Below are 22,965 nucleotides of genomic sequence, written 5' to 3' on the forward strand. Positions count from 1 at the left end.
CCATTCACCGTGATCATGGCTGATCATCCACAATCAGTATCCCGTTCCTGCCTTCTCCCCATATCCCTTGACTCCGCTATCATTAAGAGCTCTGTCTAACTCTCTCTTGAAAGCATCCAGGGAATTGGCCTCCACTGCCTACTGAGGCAGAGAGTTCCACAGCTTCATAACTCTCTGAGTGAAAAACGTTTTTCCTCATCTCCGTTCTAAATGGCCGACCCCTTATTCTTAAACTGTGGCCCCTGATTCGGGACTCGCCCAACATCGGGAACATGTTTCCTGCCTCTAGAGTGTCCAATCCCTTAATAATCTTATATGTTTCAATAAGATCCCCTCTCATCCTTCTAAATTCCAGAATATACAAGCCCAGTCGCTCCAGTCTTTCAACATACGACAGTCCCGCCATTCAGGGAATTAACCTAGTAAACCTACGCTGCACGCCCTCAATAATAAGAATGTCCTTCCTCAAATTTGGAGACCAAGACTGCACACAATACTCCAGGTGTAGTCTCACTAGGGCCATGTACAACTGCAGAAGGACCACTTTGCTCCTATACTCAACTCCTCTTGTTATGAAGGCCAACATTCCATTAGCTATCTTCACTGCCTGCTGTACCTGGATGCTTACTTTCAGTGACTGATGAACTAGGACACCCAGTTCTCGTTGTATTTCCCCTTTTCCCAACTGGACACTATTCAGATAATACTCTGCCTTCCTATTCTTACCACCAAAGTGGATAATCTCACACTTATCCACATTAAACTGCATCTGCCATGCATCCGCCCACTCACACAACCTGTCCAAGTCACCCTGCAACCTCATAGCATCCTCCTCACAGTTCACACTACCACCCAGCAATGACAAAGGCAACAATTAATGGTGGGGTAGGGGGTGGAGGGGAGGAAGGAAAATGTTCCAAGACTTTCTTGAAGTACTGAGGATGGAGTGGAGACGTACAGCACTCCCGCTCCTTCTGGCCCACAAGGAATTCTGTGATAGTCACATAGAAACATAGAAAATAGGTGCAGGAGTAGGCCATTCGGCCCTTCGAGCCTGCACCGCCATTCAATATGATCATGGCTGATCATCCAACTCAGTATCCCGTACCTGCCTTCTCTCCATACCCCCTGAACCCTTTAGCCACAGGGGCCACATCTAACTCCCTCTTAAATATAGCCAATGAACTGGCCTCAACTACCTTCTGTGGCAGAGAATTCCACAGATTCACCACACTCTATGTGAAAAAAAACTTTCTCATCTCGGTCCTAAAAGACTTCCCCCTTATCCTTAAACTGTGACCCCTTGTTCTGGACTTCCCCAACATTGGGAACAATCTTCCTGCATCTAGCCTGTCCAACCCCTTAAGAATTTTGTAAGTTTCTATAAGATCCCCCCTCAATCTTCTAAATTCCAGCGAGTACAAGCCGAGTCTATCCAGTCTTTCTTCATATGAAAGTCCTGCCATCCCAGGAATCAATCTGGTGAACCTTCTCTGTACTCCCTCTATGGCAAGAATGTCTTTCCTCAGATTAGGAGACCAAAACTGTACGCAATATTCCAGGTGTGGTCTCACCAATGCCCTGTACAACTGCAGCAGAACCTCCCTGCTCCTATACTCAAATCCCCTCGCTATGACTGCCAACATACTGTGTTGTAGAATGGCAACAAAGTGCTGGAGTAAAAGTTCCATCCTGGGAATTAGGTTCTGACTGTCTACCCTATCTATGCTTCTCAGAATTTTATGTGCTTCGATCAGGTCTCCCTGCAACATCCGGCGTTCAGGAGAAAACAATCCAAGTCTGTCCAACCGCTCCCTGTCGCAAATACCCCACAAATCCACAAATCATTCCGGTAAACCTCCTTTTAGTTTTCAGTTTAGAGATAAAGCTTGGAAACAGGTCCTTCGGCCCACCGAGTCCACGCCGACCAACAATCACTCGTACACTAGTCCTATCCTACATGTTAGGGAGAATCTACAGAAGCCAATCAACCTAGAAACCCGTACGTATTTGAACGTGGGAGGAAACCGGAGCACCTGGAGAAACCCACGCGGTCACATGGAGAACGTACAAACTCCGTACAGACAGCACCCGTGGTCAGAATTGAACCAGGGTATCTGGCGCTGTAAGGCAACAACTACCGCTGTGCTACTGTGCCGCCCCCGCACTCCTCTGCACCGCCTTCACATCCTTCCTGTAATGGGGCGACCAGAACAGCATGCAATACTCCAAAGGCGGCCTAACCATAGACCTATAAAGCTGCATCATGGCTTCCTGACTCTTGTACTCAATGCCCCGACCTGTGAAAGCGAGCATACCATATTGCTGCCTTCACACTATCTACTTGTGTTGCCACTTTCAGGGAATTATTGACTTGGACCACAAGATCTCTCTAATATATACACCGATCAGCCAAAACATTATGACCCGATGAGCCAAAACATTATGACCACCTGCCTAATATGCTGTTGGTCCTCCGTATGCAGCCCCATACGCAGCAGGGTGCGATGCACTGTGTATTGTGACACATTCCTCCCGCGACCACCATTAGAATTTTCTGTGACTTGTGCCACAGTAGACCTTCTGTCGGTTCGGACCAGACGAGATAGCCTTCGTTTCCCTCGCGCATCGATGAGCCTTGGGCGCCCACCACTCTGTTGCTGGTTTGTGGTTTGTCCTTCCTCGGACCACTGTCGGTAGGTACTCACCACTGCTGACCAGGAGCACCCCACAAGCCTTGCCGTTTCAGAGATGCTCTGACCCAGTCGTCTGGCCATAACAATTTGGGCCTTGTCAAAGTCACGCATGTCTTTACTCCTGTCCATTTCTCCTGCATCCAACACATCAACTTCAAGAACTGACTGTTCACTTGCTGCCTAATCTATCCCACCCCTTGACAGGTGCCATTGTAACAAGATAACCAATGTTATTCACTTCACTTGTCAGTGGTCATAATGTTTTGGCTGATGTATAACTGAATATAACTGTGATGGGGGAGTACACACAAAGAGCCTGTATTCTTTACACAACCTATGCACTACCAGGTCATTGGTTTAGGTAGGAACAGCCGACCTACCAAAACCAATTCAGGACCCTACAATAATTGTTGGACCTTCAATGCAATACCCTGGTATGAACGATTACTTGTTGAATGATTCATGTTTCGAACATGAATCAATCAAGTAGTTCTTAAAGAATCGCATGGATGTAAAACTGGAGATGTTACTGAATAAACTGAGGAAGGATGTAAGCACGAAATATTAATATATAAATGTCACTTGCTAGGATGGCTGGCTTTACATGGACTTGAGTTAGTTAGGAGGTTATGGTGGTAATCTAGCCTTCTTCGGGTCTGTATTCCTTGCAGTTTAGAAGATTAAGGAGTGATCTCGTTCAAACATACAAGCATCTGAGGGGACACAAAGAGTTGGAGAAGGGTCCCAACCCAAAACGTCACCTATACACATTCTCCAGAGATGCTGCCTGACCCTCTGAGTTACTCCAGCACTTTGTGTCTTTTTTTTGTTGTAAACCAGCATTTGCAGTTCCTTCTACGTACGCATCTAAGGGGGTTTGGGAGGGGAGATGTTGAGCTGGTTTCACTATTGTGACAGTCACGAACAGGAGACACGGCTACAAAAGGAAGGCCTCGTCATTTAAACTGTGGGGCGGAGAAATTTCTCTCAGAGGGCAGCGAATCTCTGGAATTTTCAGATCCAGAGGGTGGAGATGGATAAATGTTTGAAAGATCAGGGAATTGAGGGTTATGGGGACAGAAGAGGAGTTGAGGCCAGTGTGGATCAGCCACGATCATATCGAACAGTGGGGCAGCCAGTGGCCTGCTCTTGCTCCTGTATTATTGTGTCCTTGTGTATTAATTGATATGCCGTTAGGCCACCTTATTTGCTTCAGTTAACAGCTCACAAGAAAAACAACTACTCTAGAAGCAAAATTTCTACATTAAAAAACTGGAGTGAAACAGGACAACAGGTAGGGTACTATCACTTTGTTATACAGTAAACCCTCGTTATAATGGACCATGATAACGAGGGTTAAACATGATCAATAAGCAACCTAGCTCTTTAGAACATAGAACAGTACAGTACAGGCCCTTTGGTCCTCTGCCTGTCAGCGATCCGTACACCTTCATCATCTGCACATCCATAGCAATCAGCTCTGTCCTGAGCTCCTATCTACCTCATTGGGGTCCTTTGAATTATCTTTAATCAGATTTTATTGGACATTGGTCATATCTTGCTCTAAATGTTGTACCCTTTATCTGTGCACTGTGAAGACGGCTTGATTGTAGAGTCTTTTCTTTAGGTGTAGGAGTAGGCCATTCAGCCCTTCGAGCCAGCACCGCCATTCATTGTGATCAACGCTGATCATCCACAATCAGTTACCTGTGCCTGCCTTCTCCCCATATCCCTTGATTCCACTAGCCCCTAGAGCTCTATCTAACTCTCTTTTAAATTCATCCATTGAATTGGCCTCCACTGCCTTCTGTGGCAGAGAATTCCACAAATTCACAACTCTCTGGGTGAAAAAGGTTTTTTCTCATCACAGTTTTAAATGGCCGCTCCTTTATTCTTAGCTGTGGCCCCTGGTTCTGGACTCTGCCAACATTGGGGAAAAAATTCCTGCATCTAGCTTGTCCAGTCCTTTTATAATTTCATATATTTCTATAAGATCCTCTCTCATCCTTCTAAATTCCAGTGAATACAAGCCAAGTCTTTCCAATCTTTCCTACTATGACAGTCCCGCCATCCTGGGGATTAACCTTGTGAACCGAGCCTCAATAGAAAAGATGTCCTTCCTCAGACCAAAACTGCACACAATACTCCAGATGTGGTCTCACCAGGGCCCTGTACAACTGTAGAAGGACCTCTTTACTCCTATACTCAAATCCCCTCATTATGAAAGCCAACATGCCATTAGCTTTCTTCACTGCCTGCTGTACCAGAATGTTTGAAGAATGTCCATCAGTCTGAAGAAGGGTCTCGACCCGAAACGTCACCCATTCCTTCTCTCCCGAGATGCTGCCTGACCTGCTGAGTTACTCCAGCATTTTGTGAATAAATCGATTTGTACCAGCATCTGCAGTTATTTTCTTATAGTACCAGAATGTTTACTTTGTTATTTCAGATGCTGCAAGTGCTGGAGGAACAGCAGGTCAGGCAGTATCACTGGAGAACATGGATAGGTGATGATTCGGGTCGGGACCCTTCTTCAGGCTTTTGGTCCGAACCTGGACCTGGAATCCGGGTGAGTTGAGGCGAGGATCGGCAGAGTTATTGGACTCCGCTGTGGGCGGCCGGAGAGCGGGTAAGGGTCGTGACGGCAGGCGCGGGCTGGAAGCGGCTGAGGAAGCTGTGTGGGCCGGCGGTGGCGGCATTGGGTCCAGCCTGGAAGCAACCAGAGGTGGTGGTGCGGGCCAGCATGGAGGCTGCCGGGGGTGGCGTTGGCCACCCAGCCTGGACGTGGACGTGGGCAGCCCGGTCTGGCGGTGAAGATCGGTAGGTGCACCCACTATAACCCAAATCCATTGTAAGGAGGTCCATAAAAACGAGGGTTAAAAACGATCAATAAACAACCTAGCTCTTTAGAACATAGAACAGTACAGTACAGGGCCTTTGGTCCTCTGCCTGTCAGCGATCCATACACCTTCATCATCTGCACAACCATAGCAATCAGCTCTGCCCTGAGCTCCTATCTACCTCATTGGGGGCCTTTGAATTATCTTTAATCGGATTTTATTGGACTTCAATGTCAATAGACAATAGGTGCAGGAGTAGGCCATTCGGCCCTTCGAGCCAGTACCGCCATTCAATGTGATCATGGCTGATCATTCTCAATCAGTACCCCGTTCCTGCCTTCTCCCCATACCCCCTGAATCCGCTATCCTTAAGAGCTCTATCTAGCTCTCTCTTTAATGCATTCGGAGAATTGGCCTCCACTGCCTTCTGAGGCAGAGAATTCCACAGATTTACAACTCTCTGACTGAAAAAGTGTTTCCTCATCTCCGTTCTAAATGGCCTACCCCTTATTCTTAAACTGTGCCCCCGGTTCTGGACTCCCCCAACATTGGGAACATGTTTCCTGCCTCTAACGTGTCCAACCCCTTAATCATATCATCATCATATCATATATATACAGCCGGAAACAGGCCTTTTCGGCCCTCCAAGTCCGTGCCGCCCAGTGATCCCCGCACATTAACACTATCCTACACCCACTAGGGACAATTTTAACATTTACCCAGCCAATTAACCTACATACCTGTACGTCTTTGGAGTACGTCTTTAATAATCTTATATGTTTTGATATCATATCTTGCTCTAAATGTTGTACCCTTTATCTGTGCACTGTGAACAGCTTGAATGTGGAGTCTTTTCTTTGACTGGTTAGCATGCAAAAAAATATATATTTTCACGGCACCAGGGCACACGTGACAAATGTAAAACCAAACTAAAAGGCAAACTATCTCTCTGCATTCATGCAAAATGTCCCACTGCACAGTTCCAAGAGGAGCTAGGATCCAAAAAATGAATTTAAAACAATCTACCGGCACGGTGGAGCAGCGGTAGAGTTGCTGCCTTTAAGCGCCAGAGACCCGGGTTCGACCCTGACTACGGGTGCTGTCTGTATGGAGTTTGTATATTCTCCCCGTGACCTGCGCGGATTTTACCTGGTGCTCAGTTGCCCACTACACTCTAAAGACGTACAGATTTGTAGGTTATTTGGCTTTGGTAAAGATTGTAAATTGTCCGTGGTGTGACAATAGACACTAGGTGCAGGAGTAGGGTCATTCGGCCCTTCGAGCCAGCACCACCATTCAATGTGATCATGGCTGATCATTCTCAATCAGTACCCCGTTCCTGCCTTCTCCCCATACCCCCTGACTCCGCTATCCTTAAGAGCTCTATCGAGCTCTCTTGAATGCATTCAGAGAATTGGCCTCCACTGCCTTCTGAGGCAGAGAATTCCAGATTCACAACTCTCTGACTGAAAAGGTTTTTCCTCATCACAGTTCTCAATGGCCTACCCCTTATTCTTAAACTGTGGCCCCTTGTTCTGGACTCCCCCAGCATTGGGAACATGTTTCCTGCCTCTAACGTGTCCAACCGCTTAATAATCTTATACGTTTCGATAAGATCCCCTCTCATCCTTCTAAATTCCAGTGTATAGAAGCATGTGTGTAAGGATAGTGTTAGCGTGCGGGGATTGCTGATCAGTGCGGACTGGGTAGGCCGAAGGACCTGTTTCCACGCTGTATCTCTAAACTAAATTACCATCGTGCCAGTGGCAACGTGCGACCGCCGTGGTCGACACCTACCCGTAACAAGATGCTGAGCTGCTTCCTCTGGTCGTCCAGACTGATGTTGGCCGCCCTCCATTGCTCCTGGATGTTGGTGAGCTCGGCCTGCAGGCCTGCTTCCGCCCCGCTGTCTGCCGAGAGCAGCAGCTGCTTCCCAGCCTCCACCGTCAGGATGTAGCTCCCCTGCTGCCGCTGCAGCACCTTCTCCTTCAGCTGCAGGAGGGAGGGAAGAGAGCGTTGACCACACACCAGCAGGGAGTGCACTACCAGGGGCACAAACAGCAGGCGCTGATCTGACCTCCGGCTCTAAGATGGCCAAAGGCCAAGAGGGGAGATGTTGCATTGTGTGCTGTGATGCAGCAGTACCGACCAAGACTGCCGACCGTACATTGACTCGCATTGAAGTCTGTCTGCGGCTGGCACAAGAATTGATGAGTAGGATGAGACAATTGTCACACTAAGTTAGGATGCCAAACTGAGAAGGGCCTGGACAGAGAGGCACTGTGCAGAATGGATGCTGCTGCAGCAATCCGCGCATTTATTTACCCCGGAGACAAACCAATGGATGGGCCCAGACTGCAGGACTGGACATGAATGAATGATATGTGACAAGTCAGATTGATACTCTTTGTTTCGCACAGGCCGGGTAGGCAAAGTGTCGCCACGTGAAAGGCGGGTAACAGTAACGGGCAAATGGATGTGGGCACTCTAAAGAGGGTATAAGAAAATAACTGCAGATGCTGGTACAAATCGATTTATTCACAAAATCCTGGAGTAACTCAGCAGGTCAGGCAGCATCTCGGGAGAGAAGGAATGGGTGACGTTTCGGGTCGAGACCCTTCTTCAGACTGATGTCAGGGGGGCGGGACAAAGAAAGGATATAGGTGGAGACAGGAAGATAGAGGGAGATCTGGGAAGAGGGAGGGGAAGAGAGGGACAGAGGAACTATCTAAAGTCCAATTTCCGGTGGGCTTCACTATGGCACTGGAGGAGGCCCATGACAGAAAGGTCAGACTGGGAATGGGGGGGGGAGTTGAAGTGCTCGGCCACCGGGAGAGCAGATGTGGCTGTGGTAGCGAGTCTGGGTCAAGATGTGGTCGTAGAGTAGGAGGGCAGGAGAAATCACAGAGGGGGAGCGATGAGAGAGCATGTTGCTAAACTCTCGTCGAAGAGAGGAGGGGAACCTCTTCAAAGTGGACATACCTTGAAGAGAAATCGCAGTGGAGCGACAAGTAGTAAAGAGAGACTGGATGAAGGTGCGGGGACTGTGAAAGGTTGGTTAGCAGCACATAGTGGAACCTCCCTCGCCTCCTCGCCAGCCCCTCTGAACTACACAGATGAGATACTGGCCGCGCGCGCGGGCGGGCGGTGTGTCGAGCGGTTTGCGCCCCACCTGAACCTCGTCGAGCAGAGCGCGGGCCTGCTGCAGGGCGACGGGAGCCGCGCTGCTCCACCGCCGCTCCAGCTGCTGCGACACGTCCGACAGCCACTTCCTCAGTTTCTCCGCCATCTCCCGGTAGCGCTGCCACTGCCGGATCTGGCTGTCGATGATGCCCTTCCGTTGCTGCGCCCGACGGATAACTCCCTGCCACTGGTAGCTCAGCATGGCCAGCTTGGAGTTAAACTCATCCCTGCCGGAGGCAATTATACAAGACTTTGGTCAGGCCACATTTAAAGTATCGCTTTCCGCTTTGGTCACCATGTTATAGAAAAGATGTTTAGAGAGCCATAGTAATGTGGAAACAGGCCCTTCGGCCCAACTTGCCCACGCCGACCAAAATGTCTGGTTTATTTTTACCCACATGTTTAGACGGAGATGAGGAAAAACGTTTTCAGTCAGAGAGTTGTGAATTTGTGGAATTCTCTGCCTCAGGAGGCAGTGGAGGCCAATTCTCTGAATGCATTCAAGAGAGAGCTAGATAGAGCTCTTAAGGATAGCGGAGTCAGGGGGTACGGGGAGAAGGCAGGAACGGGGTACTGATTGAGAATGATCAGAGATGATCACATTGAATGGTGGTGCTGGCTCAAAGGGCCGAATGGCCTCCTCCTGCACCTATTGTCTAGACCGTAATGGTGTATCCTTATTGTTTTGATGTGTTTATCCTTTATTCTTAATTGTTAACTGTATGTTTGTGTTGTCATTTGTGAGCGGAGCACCAAGGCACATTCCTTGTACATGCACATACTTGGCCAATAAACTTATTCATTCATTCATACTCTAGTCCCACGAGCCTGTGTTTGACCCATATCCCTCTAAACCCATCCTATCCATGTACCTGTTCAAATGTTTCTTAAATGTTGCGATAGTACCTGCTTCATCCCATATACCTGTTCATGTGTCTTTTAAATGTTGGTTATTGTACCTGCCTCGTCTATCTCCTCCAGCAGTTCAGTCCATATATCCACCACCCTATGAGTATTAAGGTAGCCCCTGGGGTTCCTATTAAATCTTTCCCCTCCTATCTTTCCCCTTCTGCCTCCTGAGGCAGCTCTTTCGAGGGCTGAAATGAGAGCGTAGCAAGGGGTGGTGTGGGCCGTTAATGATGCTGGCTGCTTCTTTGAGGCAGCGCCTCCTATTGGTCCCTTCACTGGCTGGGAGGTCAGTGCCCATGGTGGACCGGGCAGTGTTCACCATCTCCTTCATTCATGGCCGTTCCAGTTGCCGAACCAGGCCGTGATGCAACCAGTCAATCTGCTCTTCCCCCACCTGCCTAATTTTAGACCATTAAATCTCCCCTCAGACTACTCCAAGTCAAACAAAGTGACCCCCCCAGGACAAAAGGTCTCTCCGCATAACTAGATTTTGCCAGCTCTGGCAACGTCTTCACAACATCCTGACAAGTCTCTTCTGTAATCTCATGTCTTTCCTGTGCGCGGTGATTGGAAGTATGCTCTGTGCGCGCAGCGCAGTCCTCATTTAAGTTGTACCCAGATCCAGCACGGTGGCACAGTGTTAGAGCTGCTGCCTTGCAGCACCAGAGACCTGGGTTTGATCCTGACCTCAGGTGCTGTCTGTGTGGAGTTTGCATGCTCTCCCTGTGAGCGTGTGGGTTTTCTCCGGGTGCTCCGGTTTCTTCTCACTCCAAAGACATGCAGGTTTGTCGGCTAGTTGGCTTTTGTAAATTGTGTAGGATAGAACTAGTGTATGGGAGATGGATGGTCTGCCTGGCTCGGTGGGCTGAAGGGCCTGTTTCCACGCTGTATCACTAAACTAAACTACTCTGCCTCTGAACATCATCATGCTCGCTACTGGGGCTCTCCCTCGACTTTGATTTGTTCCTTTAACAGTAGTGCAGAGGTAGTGTTGCTGCCTTACAGCGCCAGAGACCCAGTTTTGATCCTGACTACGTGTGCTGTCTGTACAGAGTTTGCACGTTCTCCCCTTGACCTATGTGGGGTTTTTCCGGGTGCTCCGGTTTCCTCCCACTCTCCAAAGAGGTACAGGTTTGTAGGTTAATTGGCTTGGTAAAATTGTAAACTGTCCCTAGTGTTACTGTGCGGGTATTGCTGGTCGGCATGGCCTTGGTGGGCCGAATGGCTTGTCTCCACGCTGTATCTCTAAACTAAACTGAAAAAACTAAATTAGGCTGGAAGGAGTCTTTTTGGCTTGTAATCCCGACACCACCATGCAATGCTTGGACACAGAGTGGAATTCATTGCCACAGAAGGCTGTGCAAGCCAAGTCAATGGATATATTTAAGCCATAGATAGATAGATAGATTCTTGATTTGTATGGGTGTCAGGGGTTGTGCAGGAGAGAGAGAGAGAGAGATCACCCATGATTGAATGGCGGAGTAGATTTGATGGGCCGAATGGCCTAATTCTGCTCACTTATGTTCACTTATGAACATGAACAGAGAGCTGGCACTGTGAGGAAATTACCTGTCGTCAATCTGGCCCTGCTCCAGAAGATGCTGGCCGTCGCTGATGATGGAATGCAGGATCTGCTGCCGACTGAACATCTCCGCTTGGAACAGCTGCGTCGAAACAGAGGAGAGAAGCGGTGAGGAAGGACAGCCACACTGTGTCACGGCGCATCGCTGGAACAGCCCGAGTACGCACGCAGTCAACAAAGCGTGATTAATGCTGTTAAATGGCTGCTCAGGAATGTTTGATGTGGATGCAGGAGGTTCAACCAATTAACCCTACTGTTTTGGCAATTATCGTATAACCAGATACATTGGCCTGATCATGGAGAATTAATCTCGCGACACAAGAAGCTGCAAATGCTGGAATCTTGAGCAAGTGCTGGAGGAGCTCAGCGGCTCAGGCAGCGGATGGGAAGGGAATGGCCAGGCGATGTTTCGGGTCGGGACCCTTCTTCAGATTGACTAATCCTTCTCCGAATTAATCTCTGCTGGGTTTTGTTTTTACAAACGTCCACATTGTTTTTCCCCCTTCTCTCCTCCTCACTTTGCTTCCCTCTGCTATTGCTTAAAACTAACACTTAACTATCAAAACTATCATTAAATCTGTTTTAACTAGTATTAAGTTAGGCACATTCCAAGACACATTCCTTGTATATGCACATACTTGGCCAATAAACTTATTCGTCATCATCATCATTCATTTAACAAACTTAAAACTAAAACTCTCTCAACCTTTATCACTTTGTACTCTTTGCTGATTTGCTACAAAGTTCGGAGTCCTATTTGCTTTTAACCATTTTCTTAGGCCATCCCTCTGATCCTGTGTGTGCATGGACACACTCTGGGTCTTGCTGGCAATCAGCCCACTTTGGAAGTCGGCCATTTGTACTATCTCGTCTCTCCTCTGTTCTACCAATGTGCATCTTTTAGCATTCTTCAATCATGAGTCTGCCCACTCTGCCATCTGTCCCCTCCTCTGTTCTACCAATGTGCATCTTTTAGCATTCTTGAATCATGAGTCTGCCCACTCTGCCATCTGTCTCCTCCTCTGTTCTACCAATGTGCATCATTTTGCATTCTTCTGTCACGAGTCTGCCCACTCTACCATCTGTCTGTTGCCACTTGAAGTCAATCCCCATTCAGCTTGAATAAAGATTAAAATTAATCACATGGGATATAATGGGAATGGGCACACGTTTATACAAGTCATCCCAAGGGCAATAAAGAGTAAAAATTGCGACTGCTCCCTCGTGATATACTCGCTGCCCGGCCTGCCGGAGCAACAGCAAGACTCAGTGAGACGGGAACGTGCCAACCGCTGCCATTTTGTGACAGGAAGCCGTCCAGTTGTGCTCGCTGATTGCCGATACCCAGGTGATGCAAGTTCCATCCTTGGAGCGCACCTGTTCATCACGGCCGACTCCTGGTTCAACACATGCAATGATGCAGTATTTTGTTCTTGCAACGTCCTTTGGGATGTGGGAGGAAACCGGAGCGCCCGGAGGAAACCCATGCACGTCACAGGGAGAATGTGCCCTTAATCATGAAATGTCATGATTCTGACCCAGCAATGGTGATTGGGCGGCACACTGGCACAACTGGTAGAACGGGCACCTCACAGCGACAGGGAACCCGAGTTCGATCCTGACCTCAGGTCCAGTGTGTTTGTGGAGTTTGCACGTTCTCCATGTGACCGCATGGATTTCCTCCGGGTGCTCTGGTTTCCTCCCACATCCCAAACATGTGCAGGTTAATTGGACTCTATTAACTACCTCTTTGTGCGTAAAGAGTGGATGCAAAAGTGGGATAACATGGAACAAGTGTGAATGGGTGATTGATGATGGGTGCCGACTCAGTGGCCCAAAGGACCTGTTTCCATGCTGCAATCCAACAGGGTTAAAGGATCGACTGGGCTTATATTCACTAAAAGGATGAGAGGGGATCTAATAGAAACATATAAAATTCTTAAGGGATTGGACAGATGCAGGAAAAATGTTTCCTATGTTGGGGGAGTCCAGAACCAGGAGTCACAGTTTAGAAATAAGGGGTTAGGCATTCAGATGAGAAAAAACTTTTTCACCAAGAGTTGTGAATCTGTGGATTTCTCTGCCACAGAAGGCAGTGGAGGCCAATTTGCTGGATGTATTCAAGAGAGTGTTTGATTTAGCTTTTAGGTCTAATGGAATCAGGGGATATGGGGAGTAAGCAGAAACGGGGTATTTATTTTGGATGATCAGCCATGATCATGTCGAAGGGCTCAAAGGGCCAAGTGGCCTACTCCTGCACCTATTTTCTATGTTTCAATGCAATCTAGCCCAGCCAAATCCAGGTTAGTGAGAGATTTGGTGAATTTACAAGTGATGATTCTCCTGTCATTACGTTCCCGATCCCCAGCCTCTCCAGACTTGCCTCGTGTGCTCTCTGCTGCTCCAGAAGATTCTGGTAGTTTCCAGAAATCTCCACCGCCAGCTTCTGCTCCGTATGGACCAGGAACTCCATCCAGGTCTCGCATTTCTCCAGGAAAGTCTGGTGCTGAAGCAGGAACGCCTGCAATTTACTGCAAGGAAAAAATCAATTAGTTAAGGTCAAAAGAGAAATCATTAACTTCCCCACAGCTCGGACGCCATTTTACAAATCACGATGCATACAAGATGCGGGCTGCACGGTAGAGCTGCTGCCTTACGGCGCCAGAGTCCTGGGTTCGATCCTGACTACGGGTGCTGTCTTTATGTTCGTTCTCCCAATGACCTAATGTGTTTTCTCCGGGTGCTCCGGTTTTCTCCCACACTCTAAAAACGTGCAGGTTTGTAGGTTGATTGGCTTTGGTAAAAATTGTAAATTGTTCCTGGTGTGTAGGATAGTGCTAGTGTACAGGGCGATCGCTGGTTGGCATGGATTCAGTGGGCCGAAGGGCCTGTTTCAGCGTGTATTTCTAATCTAAACCAAAAACTAAATGAGTTAACCGAATGAACATATTGCCTCGTTTAGGCATAAACCCCAAGAAATGACAGTGGATAAAGTTACAGATAACAGGCATGGGTTCAGAGCTTTACCTGAACCTCTCTGTGGTCTGGCCAGAAATGGAGGACCAATATCTGTTCAATGTCTGCATACGCTTGATCTCCTTGTCATTGAGTGGCAACCTGTACCCCAACTCATTCAGCCGATCCAAGTCGGGAACTGTACTACTGAATCTCAGCATCTGGATCTGTGAGATACAGAAGGAAAAAGCACCACAACATCAGTCTGAGAAAGGATCTTTCCAACACATCCCATTTTCAAATCCCACTGTGGCTAATCATTCTAATCTCCAGACATCCCAATAGCCACACACACAAATTATCCTTGAATTTAATAATTCCACCATTGGCCACCATACCTACTGCTCCCTGGGATGTCAACATCTCCAACTCAGATTTAATAGGAATCTGAGGGGTAACCTCTTCACACAAAGGGTGGTGGGGGTATGGAACGAGCTGTCGGAGGAGGTAGTTGGGGCAGGGTCTATCCCAACGTTTAAGAAACACTCAGACAGGTACATGGATACAGCCTCAGGGCTCCCTAAAACCTTTCTCTATACAAACCCCTCTCTATCTCTCAGCATCTACTGCGGCCACGCATAACCAACCTTGTTATTTGTTCAGCGGCCCTATTCTCTCCCAGCTTACTTTGTTGCCCATAATATACTTGTAGCGTCTCTTTGGATTGTCTTTCGGCTAATCTGCCCAAACTATCACATGTCTCCAATTTGCCCTCGCGATTACCCTCTAAGTGTACACCTACACCTCCTATACTCCTCCAGGGATTCACCTCATCTCAGATGCCTGTAGCTGCCATACGCCGCCTTTCTTTAGATCGGGGGGGGTTCCACTCTATCAAACTCCTGCTGCTCCTTATAATGCAGGGTGGGTGAAGAACGGACAGGAAGGAGCATGCAGTGTTATTTGCAGTTCAATGCAATCATACGCTGCATTATAACAACCCGAGGTAGAGTTGCTGCCTCATAGTCATGAAAGCAAAGTGTCCGTACAAAGATCTCCTCTTCCAGTGCGCTGTGCAGACCCCCTCCGACTCGGGTAAGGAGACGATGCCAGTGCAAGCACTCACTTTCAGCTCCTCCATCCGGTCCTGGATTAGGGTGAGATCAGACGACCGGTTGGGATCCTGCAAGTTCAGAACCTCATCAGCTTCCACGACCCACGTCTCCAAAGCTTCCAGTCTGTTGCTGAAGGCCTCGTAGTCTTGAATGCCAGCCTGTGGATTGAAACGTTCACAGTCAGGGGGACAAGACCCGTCCCGCGAGGGATCACTTGGCTCAGCTCCTCCAGGGAACCTGCAGCCCCGCAGAACAGGGTCCCCGCTCTCTCAATATCGCACCACCCCCTCCCCCTCCCTGCCAGTCTCCCCTTCCCCAACGACTGCACAAAGTCTTTTACCTTGAAAGGGTTCAGAAAAGATTTACGAGGATGTTGCCAGGACTAGAGGGTGTGAACTATGGGGAGGGGTTAAGTAGGCTGGGTCTCTATTCCATGGAGCGTAGGAGGATGAGGGGAGATCTCATAGAGGTGTACAAAATCATGAGAGGAATAGATCGTGCAGATGCACAGTCTTTTACCCAGAGTAGGGGAATCGAGGACCAGAGGACATAGGTTCAAGGTGAAGAGGAGAAGTTTAATAGGAATCCAAGAGGTAACTTTTTCCACACAGAGGGTGGTGGGTGTATGGAACAAGCTGCCAGAGGAGGTAGTTGAGGCTGGGACTATCCCATCGTTGAAGAAACAGTTGGACAGGTCCATGGATAGGACAGGTTTGGAGGTAAATGGACCAAGCGCAGGCAAGTGGGACTAGGGTAGCTGGGACATTGTTGACCGGTGTTAGCGAGTTAGGCCGAAGGGCCTGTTTCCACACTGTATCAATCTATGACCTAGGGTAGGGGAATCGAGAGCTACGTGTCAAAGGTTTAATGTGATAACGGCAAGATTTAACAGGAACCTGGCTATGTTGCAGGACCAGCAAAGGTTATAAAAAGCGCCACATAAATAAAAATGAAAATTATTTTTTAAAGTAACAGTATAATCAGCCTGTAAATTCCTAGTATGACGAATTTCAAACCTTTTCTGCAATTTTGGTTAAGACATTAAAATTAAGCTTAAATCATTCTACAGTTCCCTGCAAAAACTGTGCTAGACCAAACTTGGACATATTGTGCCCAGCTACCTTTGTTGACTTCATCAGTGAGGGTAGCCGACCAAACGTCCTCCACAATAATTTTCAACACTGGTGTTGCACAAGGATGTGCTCTCAGCCACTTGCTATACTCCCTGTACACTCAAGACTGTGAGGCCCAACTCTGCTCCAACTTCATCTGCAAGTGTGCAGATTATATCACTGTAGTGGGCTAGATCTCCAACAGTGATAAGGCGGGAGTAAAAAGGCGATCTAGAGCTAGGTAACGCGGTGTCAAAACAACAATAGACAATAGGTGCAGGAGGAGGCCATTTGGCCCTTCGAGCCAGCACCGCCATTCAATGTGATCATGGCTGATCATTCTCAATCAGTACCCCGTTCCTGCCTTCTCCCCATACCCCCTGACTCCGCTATCCTTAAGGGCTCTATCTAGCTCTCTCTTGAATGCATTCAGAGAATTGGCCTCCACTGCCTTCTGAGGCAGAGAATTCCACAGATTCACAACTCTCTGACTGAAAAGGTTTTTCCTCATCTCAGTTCTAAATGGCCTACCCCTTATTCTTAAACTGTGGCCCCTTGTTCTGGACTCCCACAACATTGGGAACATGTTTCCTGCCTCTAACGTGTCCAACCCCTTAATAATCTTATACGTTTCGATAAGATCTCCTCTCATCCTTCTAAATTCCACAACCTCTCCCTTAATGTCAGCAAGACTAATGAGCTAGTAATTGACCTCAGGATGCACAGTGGAGCACATGCCCCAATCGGCATCAAAGGTGCCAGTGGAAATAGCCGAGAGCTTCAATTTCCTCGTGAGAGTCTGAAGAAGGGTTCAGACCCGAAAGGGTTACCCATCCTTTTTCTTCAGAGATGCTGCCTGACCCGCTGAGTTATTCCAGCACATTGGTCCTAGCTTCAGGCACCTCAGCATAACTTACAAACCACATTGAAACTACGCACGTCTGTGCCTCTACTCCCTCGGGAGACCAAGTTTGGCATGTCTCCAGCAACTCTGAGCAACGTCTACAAATGCATATTGAAGCGCTGCCTCGCAGCTTGATTTGGGAACATCTCTGCTCAAGACCGCAAGGGATTGTGGGTAGTTGTGGATTATGGCTCAGTCCATCACACAGACTAGACTGCCCACCATCGACTCCATCTACACCTCATGCTGCCTCGGGAACGCAGCCATGATAACCAAGAATCATTCCCACCCTCCTCCTTCCTCTCCCGTCGGGCCAGAAGATATAAAAGCTTGTAAACACATACCTCCAGGCTCAGGAACAGCTATTTCCCTAATGTTATTGGACTACTGAACGGTCCTCCCATAAGACCCATTCTTCTACTTTACCTCCATTGCAGAAGCTGGACCTTTTCTCTGGAACCATAATGCTACAACGCAGTAAAACTATGTTCTGCACTGTGGTATTTTCCCCTTTGTACCTGTTGTAGTTGTACATGGCTCGATTATACTCAAGTATAGTATGATCCGATTCAACTGGATAGCATGCATACAAAAGCTTTTCACTGCACCTCGGTGCACGTGAACCAGCACAGTACACGAACAGGCCCTTTGGCCCACAATGTTAGTGCCGAACATGATGTCAAATTAAACTGATCTACATAATCCGTGTCACTCTATTCCCTGGTCGTTCATGTGCTTATCTAAAAGCCTCAGAAACGCCAGTGTTGCATCTGCCTCCACCCCCACCCTGGCAATGTGTTAAAAAGCCCGCACCGGCTTCTGTGTAAAACACCTGTCCCGCACATCGCCATTAAACGTCCCCCCTCTCGTTTTACAGCTACGCCCTTTAGTGTTGGACATTCCCACCCAGTGAAAAGGGTTGTGTGACTGTCTATCTTATCGTTGTCTCTCATCATTTTAGATACTTCTATCAGGTCCCCCTACATGCGACAATAGTAAACCGTTACCAATCCCAAACAGAACTAGTGGTGGTACCTGAAGCACGGCCCGCTGTCTGTCGAGTGCCTGCTCCAGAGAAGACAGTCGCTGAGCAAGGGACAGCCGCTCGGACTGTATAGCAGCCGCTGCCGAAGGGTCCACCTGCTGTCTCAACCCCTCGCCCAGCTCCGAGAGAATGTGATGGGAATCCCGCAGCGTCCCCAACTCCTCCAGCAGTTCCTGTGATGGGAACGATGCAAGTTTTCACTTCAGTTTGTTGCTTGTCCTAGTTGGTCACATCCCAATGGCACTGGCAGGCTCCTCCCTCCACCAACGTTTAGCTTTAGTTTAGAGATACGGCGTGATAAACAGGCCTTTCAGCCCACCGGGTCCGGGCAAGCCAGCGTTCAAACGTACACTATCCTACACACGAGGGACACTTTACAGGGAGCCAATTAACCTACAAACCTGTACGTCTTTGGAAAGTGGGAGGGAACCGGAGCACTCAGGGAAAGCCCCCACGGACACAGGGAGAATGTGCAAACTCCGTACAGACAGCACCCCCAGTCAGGATCGAACCCGGGTCTCTGGCGCTGTAAGGCAGCAACTCTACCTCTGCACCATTGGGCACGGTGGCGCAGCAGTAGAGTTGCTGCCTTACAGCGAATGCAACGCCGGAGACTCAGGTTTGATCCTGACTACGGGCGCCTTCTGTATGGAGTTTGTACGTTCTCCCTGTGACCTGCGTGGGTTTTCTCCGAGATATTCGGTTTCCTCCCACACTCCAAAGATGTATAGGTTTGTAGATTAATTGGCTGGGCAAATGTAAAAAATTGCCCCTAGAGTGTGTAGGATAGTGTTAATGTGCAGGGATCGCTGGGCGGCGCGGACCCGGTGGGCCGAAGGGCCTTTTTCCGCGCTGTATCTCTAAAAGAAAATCTAAATGATGCTCCGGTATGTGAAGGCAATGCAAATGGAACTGCAGAGACTGCCCAAACATCAGGCTGTCACGCCTGTCAGTCTGGCCAATACTTCAGTCCCAGGCACCAGGTGGTGACAGCGTTCCAGCCCAAAGTCTCATTCAATTTGCTGGGCAGAAAGTGAGTGAAGCTTTACTCTTGCAACGTGCAGACCTACAATTTGTGTGCAAGGTGTGGGCTTCAGCAGCAGGTTGGGATTCAGTGCCCAACCCTGGGTGCCCTGGAGAAGGCGGCAGAGAGTGGCTGCCTTGATCCAAGGCCCCAAGGCTGGCTTCACAAGCCCACTGCCGAATATTAACCCAGTGACAGCGACGGAAGGTCAAAGTGCACCCAAGTCAGGAGGTGTGCAAGTTGGACGCGTTCTTGGAGACGGTGGCGTTTCCATGCACTTTGCCGTCCTTGGAACTGGGTTTGGACGGTGCTGCCACTGCCTTTAAATGGCTGCAAGATCCTATTCTACTTACATCGGAGTCCTGAATCCATTTTGCCACCTCGTCGTCTGCCACGTCTCTGTTTGCAGCTTTCTTGATCAGCTCGGCACTCCCCTCCTCCTGCTGCCTCAGGGTGACTGAACACTGGCCGGAGTGCTCCCTGTACTTCTGCCACAGCTGCAGCAGACCCTTCCTCATATGGAGCTGCTCCACTACGTCCTGAAGCAGATTATTCCAGCTGTGGGGGTGGAACGACAACGGCTCAGTTAGAGGCACAGTAACTCATTCTACTCCGGGTTAGTCACAGCACTTAGAAACAAAACCGCTGGTGCCAGGACCAGAGACATCTACTCAAGGCTGCTTCATGGCGGCACAGCAGTAGAGTTGCTGCCTTACCGCGCCACAGACCGCGTGCTGTCTGTATGGAGTTTGTACGTTCTCCCTGTGTGCGTGGGCTTTCTCAAGGGTGAAGTGCTTGGAGTAACTCAACGGTTCAGGCAGCATGCCTGGGTAAAATGAAGCGGTGATGCTTCCAAATTAGGTAGTTAAGCCAGGTACAATAACAACATTTAGGGTGGCACAGGGGTAGAGTTGCTGCCTCACAACGCCAGACATCCAGTTTCGATCCTGACCTGGGGTGCTGTCTGTACAGAGTTGTACATTCTCCCTGTGACTGTGCGGGTTTTCTCTGGGATGTACAGGTTTGTAAGTTAATTGGCTTCTGTAATTGTCCCCAGTGTGTACGATAGTGTTAGTGTACGGGTAGATCACTGGTCGGCGTGGACTCGGTGGGCAAAAGGGCCTGTTTTAGTGCTCTACCTCTAAAGTAAATAAAGCAAACATTTAAAATTCATTTTGGACAGGAACATGCACAGGAAAGGTTTAGAAGGACATGGGCCAGGCATGGGCAAACAGGACTAGCTTGGATGGGGCATCTTGGTTAGGGCTGGAGGTCCTGATTCTAGGCTTTATGCCTCAATGACAGTGTGTCTGAAGAAGGGTCTCGACCGTTTTCTCCAGAGATGCTGCCTGACCGGCTGAGTTACTCCAGCATTTTGTGCCTATCTTGTGTCTGTCTGCCACAGTGACATGCAGGATAGTTATTTCGGAGAGATAGCACAATGTGACAATTGCCCCCCCCCAAATGTAATTAAACTCTATATCCTGTTAAAAACTGCTTCTCATCGTGGACTGAGTGGCTGTCATCCATTTTATATTTTTGTGAACCTGTTTAAAAAGTAATCCATTGCCGGGCAGTGTTCCGTGGATTTCTTACCTGACAGTAACTTCATTCAGACTTGAAGTCAGAGAGCTGTGGATCGATGGACAACACTCTTTTAACAGCTGCTTGGTTGCTGAGCCAAACTTCTCCAAGCTGCCTTCCGACCTCTCCAGCTCCTCTTGTAAGTTCTGTTGAATATTGTGGTTGGGTGTCATTTAAACAAGACATAAATACGATGGCAATTTTCAGTTTAGTTCAGTGCCGATATATATTTTACTCCCAGCAGATAGTCATAGCATTATAGGGTCATACACCCAGCCGATAGTCATAGCATTATAGGGTCATACAGCGTGGAAACAGACCCTTTGGCCCAACCTGCTTATACTGACAAACATGCCCCATCTATACTAGTCCCACCTGCCTGCTTTTGGCTGGCCCATATCCCTCTAAACCGATCCTATCCATGTCAACGCAATTGACTCTGAAATCCAAATGCTTGTATCAAATGTAATCAATCAATGCCTCTTAGTTTTCCTGCCTTTTACTTTGCGGTAAAGAGCGTACCCAGCCTTATCTGCTGGCCACGTCTCCCTGCTCTGCATTTCGAGATACCTACAGTATTTTGTCTCTGTTCTTTAGTTCATGTATTCACTCGTCAACTACTCCCATTCACTCATTGAGCAGATACCTTTGTTTACACCTTATTCCCTGGTGTTACCCTATTAGAGACATCTATCTCCCCCCCCCCCCCCCACATTGCTTAACACACTTATATTGCCGAGACACAAGGAATTGCAGAAGCCAAAACCTTGAGTAAAACACAAAAAGTGCTGGAGTAATTCAGTCGGTCAGACATTGTCTCTGGAGGGAATGGATGGGTGATGTTTCAGATCCGAAAATTTGCCTATCCAGGGAGACAAGCTGAAGACAAGCTGATCCAGTCAAGGAGTGAATGGGAATAGTTGGAAAGCAAATAAATTGACAAGAGACAGAGACAAAATACTGTAGGAATTCTCTCCAGAGATGCTACCTGTCCCGGGCTGAGTTACTCCAGCACGTTGTATTTTACTCAAGCTTCTACACTGGCTATTCTAACAAAGGGAAGGTATTTATTTCACAAAATGCTGGAGTAACTCAGCAGGTCAGGCAGCATCTCTGGAGAGAAGGAATGGGTGACGTTTCGGGTCGCGACCCTTCTTCAGACTGATGTCAGGGGGGCGGGACAAAGGAAGGATATAGGTGGAGACAGGAAGATAGAGGGAGAACTGGGAAGGGGGAGTGGAAGAGAGGGACAGAGGAACTATCTAAAGTTGGAGAAGTCAATGTTCATACCGCTGGGCTGCAAGCTGCCCAACGAAATATGAGGTGCTGTTCCTCCAATTTCCGGTGGGACTCACTATGGCACTGGAGGAGGCCCATGACAGAAAGGTCAGACTGGGAGTGGGAGGGGGAGTTGAAGTGCTCAGCCACCGGGAGATCAGGTTGGTTAAGGCGGACTGAGCGAAGGTGTAGAGCGAAACGATCGCCGAGCCTGTGTTTGGTTTCGCCGATGTAAAGAAGTTGACATCTAGAGTTAGACCCTTCTAACAAAGGGTCTCAAACCTGAAACGTTAACTCTGTATATCTTCCCGTAGATGAGTATTTCCAATTTTGGTTTTGCTCCAGACATCTTGTAGTTGATCGTTCAACCAACAGTGAAAGGAATGGAGATTCCAGCACCACATAACGCACAATGGCAGTGCCATAGTTGAGCTTATAGGACTTGATATTACAATCCCTACTATATCATATCATATCATATATATACAGCCGGAAACAGGCCTTTTCGGCCCTCCAAGTCCGTGCCGCCCAGTGATCCCCGTACATTAACACTATCCTACACCCACTAGGGACAATTTTTACATTTACCAGCCAATTAACCTACATACCTGTACGTCTTTGGAGTGTGGGAGGAAACCGAAGATCTCGGAGAAAACCCACGCAGGTCACGGGGAGAACGTACAAACTCCTTACAGTGCAGCACCCGTAGTCAGGATCGAACCTGAGTCTCCGGCGCTG

At 48.4% G+C, this 22,965-nt stretch overlaps 1 protein-coding gene across 16 annotated transcripts in view; it reads right to left on the reverse strand.

Annotated features, from left to right (window-relative positions):
* The window catches only part of LOC144596779 (nesprin-1-like), a 468,061-nt gene that overhangs the window by 90,525 nt on the left and 354,571 nt on the right, over nt 1-22,965 (reverse strand). For all 16 annotated transcript variants that reach the window (XM_078405564.1, XM_078405576.1, XM_078405565.1 and 13 more), the window contains 9 exons: nt 20,962-21,095; nt 19,719-19,923; nt 18,332-18,514; nt 15,292-15,438; nt 14,238-14,392; nt 13,594-13,741; nt 11,198-11,292; nt 8,709-8,946; nt 7,334-7,528 (listed from right to left, as the gene is read on the reverse strand). In XM_078405564.1, coding sequence (XP_078261690.1) covers nt 7,334-7,528; nt 8,709-8,946; nt 11,198-11,292; nt 13,594-13,741; nt 14,238-14,392; nt 15,292-15,438; nt 18,332-18,514; nt 19,719-19,923; nt 20,962-21,095 — 1,500 coding nt within the window. The remainder of the gene's footprint in view (nt 1-7,333; nt 7,529-8,708; nt 8,947-11,197; nt 11,293-13,593; nt 13,742-14,237; nt 14,393-15,291; nt 15,439-18,331; nt 18,515-19,718; nt 19,924-20,961; nt 21,096-22,965) is intronic.

The sequence above is a fragment of the Rhinoraja longicauda genome, chromosome 9 (genome assembly GCF_053455715.1).
Source record: "Rhinoraja longicauda isolate Sanriku21f chromosome 9, sRhiLon1.1, whole genome shotgun sequence".
Lineage (NCBI taxonomy): Eukaryota > Metazoa > Chordata > Chondrichthyes > Rajiformes > Arhynchobatidae > Rhinoraja > Rhinoraja longicauda.